Here is a 5679-nt window from a genome sequence, read left to right on the forward strand (position 1 = left end):
GTTCAGTTTAATGGCGACAGAAAAAGAGCAGAAGGCCTGACTGATCTGAGCAGCTGGACTGGGGACGGTTCATTTCTATTTTGGGGAACTCTTTACGCACAAAGAAAAACAGTATTCCCATAAAAGGTGTTCAGAGGCGCAGCTGCTGTAACCAGATATCAGACTGTGGCCACATTTGGGTTGTAAATGTGAACAGATCAATTTTGCACTACTGATTATTACATATAAATTGAGTGTTGCACCGATACCAGTATCGGGATGGCCCCGATCCAGCACTAAAATGGTGGTATCGGTGAGTACCAACAAATAGGGCACCGATACCATTTTGAGAGCCAAAAGTTTATTCAACTATTGTCACCCATTCCAGGTAGGCAATAAAAAGTTCTACTGGATTAATTTTTGTATTAGTCTTTTTCCTGTTTCACAAAGGTAGGCAGCAGCTTGACAAAGCCATGATGGCAATAATTTTACATCCAAGCAGTATGCAGTTCTTCATACTGTATATAACACACACATCCATTTCAAACAGATGGTATCGGCCGATGCTGCACAGCCAGGTATCGGGTATCAGTATCAGGGCCAAAAAATATAATCAGCGCAACACTAATTATTACATATAAATTAATCTGTAAAATATCATTTTTCTTCATCTAATAAACTGAAAGACTCCGACCAAAAAAACAATTGAACAAACGAGCGAACAGATTTTCCATTTGGAACCAACTTTGCTGATCAGCCCATAAATGCATTTCCCCTACAACCGTGATGCAATTTAACAAGAAACAGGCTTTCTATTGATATAAAAACATGTAATCAACTAAATATATGACAAAAAAAACAAAAACTGCTTTTGTGCTAAAATGGTTAAATCAGTAACTAATCCAGGCCTGTGGATCGGCATGAATGTTGATGAAAAAACAACAGGAAATTCTGGAAAAAACAAACAAAAAAAACTTCACAGTTTCAGAGGAAGCTGAATCTTTCACATCATTTGTTTCTTTAGACGTCACAATCAACCAAAGCACAACTCAAAGTCAACCAAGACCACATTCAAATCATGGAACACATGGTGACCCTCATAGACAGTATTAAAGATCTCTAGTGGGATTTAGAAAGGGTCAACAAGATGACTAATATGCAAAGTCACTTTCTAAAAAAGGGAGGATAACAATTTTGGCAGTAAATATGTCCAAAAAAATGTTTAAATAACTCAAATACCCTGAGATTTAGGACTGTTAGGGGTGATGGGGAAACATTTTTAGTTTTAGAGGAAAGAGATGAGTCACCATCAGTTTACAGGCTGGTGTTCTTTCCAAGCTACACCAGTGGTCAGTAGATGGTTCAATGGAAATAAAGCATGGCAGATAGCAGTTAGCCTCGACACTGGTCTGGCATGTGATTAGAAAGCTTCGGGGCTCATAGACATCCCACTGTGTGGGTCAGGGTCAGAACAAGGAGTCACTGCAGACAGAGGGATCTCTGGGTTCTTCTGCTGGACCTGGGACCTCTGCAACCTGATCTGGGATAAGTGGAAAACGATGGATGGAAAAACTCTGTTCTGGGTAAAAGTTGACTGGAATTTGGGCAAAGCTGCATAAAAGCCTCGACTTCTTTAAGAACATCATAAACAAAAACTACATTTACCAGTGAGTAAACTTATCAAATAAGTCTAATTTTCCACTGCAGATAAAATTATAAAGCTGCTAAAAATGTAAGTGCTGCTATTTCTTCAAAAGATGCTATAAGAACTTGTATTCAGATAGGCGATGCACTAAAGTTGCATTTCTTTCCTTCTATAAATAAATGAAAAGTAGAAACTCTCTTTAAACAGTTGGATTCACTTTAACCTGCAGAAATCACTCAGAAGGAACAGAATCCATAAATATGACTCCCCCTGAGGTTTTCCTTGAGAGTCTTACAGTTTAGTCTTTACTCTTAAATAAGAGTCATGCTGTATTTTTGTAAACAAGAACATTATATCTGGAAAATTTTTATGCAAGATATAAACCATTCTATTTAGAACTTTGATGTGTTTCATAAATAACTAGGAGTGTCTTAGTTTCTCATTTTATTTTATTGCACATAAAGGAGATGACCATTTAGTATTTAAGCATCATAAAATCTGGTAAAATCATCTTTTTACAGTACAACAAAGTGTAGATGTGATGCAGAAAAATCCCAGCTCATATCACATACTGAAGAGAAACCTTTGATTGTACTTTTTTTTTTCCGACATTGTAAATGATGACGAGCAGCACAAAGGCATTCTGCTAATTATTATGCTAAACCCTACAAAGTTCATACATCTTTATCTTTGCTGATTTGCTCTTTCCTACATTATATCAGGGTTTATATCCTGAAACCTATCCTGAGAGCAACAATCCTGCAACCTTTGGATGAATCCCTTCTCCAACATTAAACAGCTAAATTCCGTCATTTAGCTCTGCAGAGTTCTGGTACCAAGCCATCCCACCATTTGAGGGGAATAAATGTAGTATAGCAGCTCTGCAGGTCTGGACTTGGGATTCCCATTAAACTGCAGGCCTGGGCCGCCGGTGTCCTGCAACTTTTAAACAACTCTTCTCCAACATCCATGAAATCAAGGCTGAGGTGCCTCCTTAGCAGGCAGCGATTTCTACAGTGTTCTGCTGCTAATATTTTTGATTCATCTCTGGGTTGCAGGGCATGAACCCTGCAGGACTGAACCATCTTTATAGTATTTTCCTGCTGAATGCTCTGCAAAAATTAAAAGAGAAAAACAATGCAATTCTCCAGAGTGAGCTTAAAAAGCTCAGTACAAAGTATAAAAATAGCATGAATAGGACTCATTTTATTTAGCTAAAACTAAAATTAAGGAAACAGCTCTGACTTTAATCCCTGAGTTGACCTGGGAAGTAGAAACTCCCTCTGAGGCTGAAGATAGAAATGCAGAAGAACCAGCTGATCTTGCTCCATGGCGGAAGCACCTGCTGCTGCAGGAACTTCAGGCCAAGAACTACATTCACCACAGCAGAACTTTACAAACTGCAAAGTTTCTAGTTACTGAAAGAGAGGCTGAACCCTGTTTTAAAGGTGTATTATTCCCTAGGAGAAACAAGTGTTCGGCACTGAAGCTGAAAACACAAACTTAGGTCCATTTTATCTGGGCTTTTTATAACAGGCCAAAACAAAGTAGTACATAAATGTGAAGTGAAGGGGAGATAAAAAAAAAAAAAAAAGAATCTAAAACAGTTGCAACCCATTTGGACCTGAGGAAACAATAAACCGGATTCAGAAATCACCTCTTTAGTGAATACATTTGCATGTTTTTAATCTAATCTGAGTGTAAATAAAGCTCAGAGGTCAGAGAGGGGTGAAGCAGATTGGTTTAGTAAGAAGGTGGTGAAGACCTTTAAAGTCGTAGGGAAGTCATATTTGAAATGTCAAATCATTCTGGCTTAAACATGTATATAAATGTACTCTTTATCAGACTATATTGTCCCAAAATTTATAAAATTCCTATTTTAAAAAAATGTCTTAAAATCTATGTGTTTTTTTTTTTGTTATCTTATGCAGACCAGTTGGAACAGCTGTTTCCCTATGAATTTAAAGAAGGTTTAGGAGCTAAACGGTTATTTTAATGGATCAACATCTCTCAGCGCTCTATTCATCTCATCATCTGTCTGTAAAATTAACTATAGATCGCTGTGAACAGTAAAAGCTGGAGTGTAGCTCCACTTTCAGCAGGACAACGACTTTAAAGATAAGGTCAAAGTATTTTCATGCGCCAGAATGGGCCCGTCAAAGTCCAGACTTAAAAACATTTGAGAAACCTGATGTTGGCAGATGTTCACCACCTAATCCAGCAGAGTTGGAGGTGTTCTTAGAAGTTCTAAGCTGAGCTGAGATATATCAGCTCATAAACAAGGTTCCCGAGTCATAGGGTTTAAATACAAAGGCACTCCACACTTTTCAGATTTGAACGTATAAAAAAAAAAAACTTTCAAAAACTTGTGTGATTTTTCTTTCCCCTCAAACTTATTTCCTATTTGGTGTTAAAAATAATTTCAAAAACTACTTTCACAGCATCAGATTCAGAGTCCCCTGTTAGAGCAGTTGTTCTTCAACAGGTGCCGACAATCTGAACACTGTACATGTGCAAAGGAGTGCTGATATGAAAGTGTGATGCTGGCTGTAGAAACTAACAGAAGAGTTCAAGGTTTGCATTGTGTGTGACAGGAGAGCTGTAGGCCGAGTGCCAGTCCCGTTCAAAGATGTCCTTCAGCTGCGACTGGACGGTTGGGCCTGCTGACTGGGAATCCGTCTGGTTTACGACCAGCGCCGAACCAGCCGTGCTCAGAAAATAGTCCCCTGACCAGTTAGACGTCCCTGAGGACAGAAATACACACAGTATGTTTGGGAGAGATACTTTTATTACACAGGAAATGATTCAACTATCAATCAGACTTAATGCATGTAAAGCTGCCCTGTTGTAGAAGCTGAAAGTAATTAAAGGTTCAATAATGTTTATCTAACAGAAAAATGAAGCATTTCACACAATGATCTTAAAAACCACTGAACCTTACCTATGTACGCTACTTTGTCAGTCACCATGTACTTGTTGTGGTTCACTCTTGCAAAGGGAATCTTTTTCTGCCTCGGGTCGGCAGGAACCACAAACAGCCTCTGATGAAACAAACAGGATGTGCTGACTTTGTGAGAGAGCGGATACATCACAGAGAAAATGAAAGAGGGTGAACCACTCACCACCTGGATGTCCAGTTTGTTTTTAGAATCGTGAACCGAAGCCAGAGACTTCAGGAAGGGAAGCATGACGGGAGGAGAGTGCTGCCAGCAGCTGATCAGCAGACGCACTCGAACCTTTTTCTCGTACGCTGAACGCCTCAGCTGGGTGTCGATGTCTGCCCAGTACCTGCATAGAGCCAAACTCCTCAGATCAGACTCCTCCCCTTTATCCACACTTAAGTCATAAACATAGATTTGGCCATTTGGGATAATTATATGACATTCAGCATCAATGCGTATTAAAAACAAACTGGACTGCATTAGTTTATATTGATTACATATCTGTGAAGATTATCAGTCATCCAGGTCATGGTCAAGCTGGAAAAAGGTCAGTCTAGGGAGCTGGACCTGAAGTTTTCTAGAAACATTTGTTAAAAGTACTTCAGCGTATAGTTTCAATAAAATCACACATGCGCAAGAAACTATAAATAAATATATTCGTGGGGACTGTCCACACCAGTGCTTCAGAAAGTTACGCCTGTGCTCTGATCCCTCCCACTGCATTGGCCATGGAGGTCACCTGGGGGGGGTTAATGGTCATTAGGGTGTTCTGATGGGTCATTAACTCCCTGGTCAGAGTGGTTTCAGCAAAGTAGGTGAAAGGTTATGTCTAAGACCACCTGCTCTGTTGAGAGATGGTTTTTTTTCAGGATACCAAAAATGGCTTCCTTAACCCCTGTCTCAAACAATCTTTCTTCCTTTGCAAGACTATGGATGTTGTCGTCCTCAAACAAGTGTCCTTTAGCCTTCAGGTGTAGGTGAACTGTAGGTCTAGTCTAGACAGGCTCAAATCTATAAAAGCATTCGAGTAATATTAGGTTAAATTGGTAAAATCCATTTAAAGATCTAATTTATGGTATTTAACTGAATTCAATTAAATAATACTTTCAGGGT

General features: G+C 39.2%; 1 protein-coding gene across 1 annotated transcript in view; it reads right to left on the minus strand.

Annotated features, from left to right (window-relative positions):
* Positions 1-2901: 2901 nt before the first annotated feature.
* The window catches only part of pld3 (phospholipase D family member 3), a 15089-nt gene continuing 12311 nt past the window's right edge, over positions 2902-5679 (minus strand). Inside the window, exons 10-12 of the mRNA XM_015390763.1 lie at positions 4747-4912; positions 4566-4665; positions 2902-4368 (exon numbers count right to left, since the gene is read on the minus strand). Of these exons, the coding sequence (XP_015246249.1) occupies positions 4181-4368; positions 4566-4665; positions 4747-4912 (454 nt within the window). The 3' untranslated portion in view covers positions 2902-4180. The remainder of the gene's footprint in view (positions 4369-4565; positions 4666-4746; positions 4913-5679) is intronic.

Source organism: Cyprinodon variegatus, unplaced genomic scaffold (assembly GCF_000732505.1).
Source record: "Cyprinodon variegatus isolate N-32 unplaced genomic scaffold, C_variegatus-1.0 Scaffold510, whole genome shotgun sequence".
NCBI lineage: Eukaryota > Metazoa > Chordata > Actinopteri > Cyprinodontiformes > Cyprinodontidae > Cyprinodon > Cyprinodon variegatus.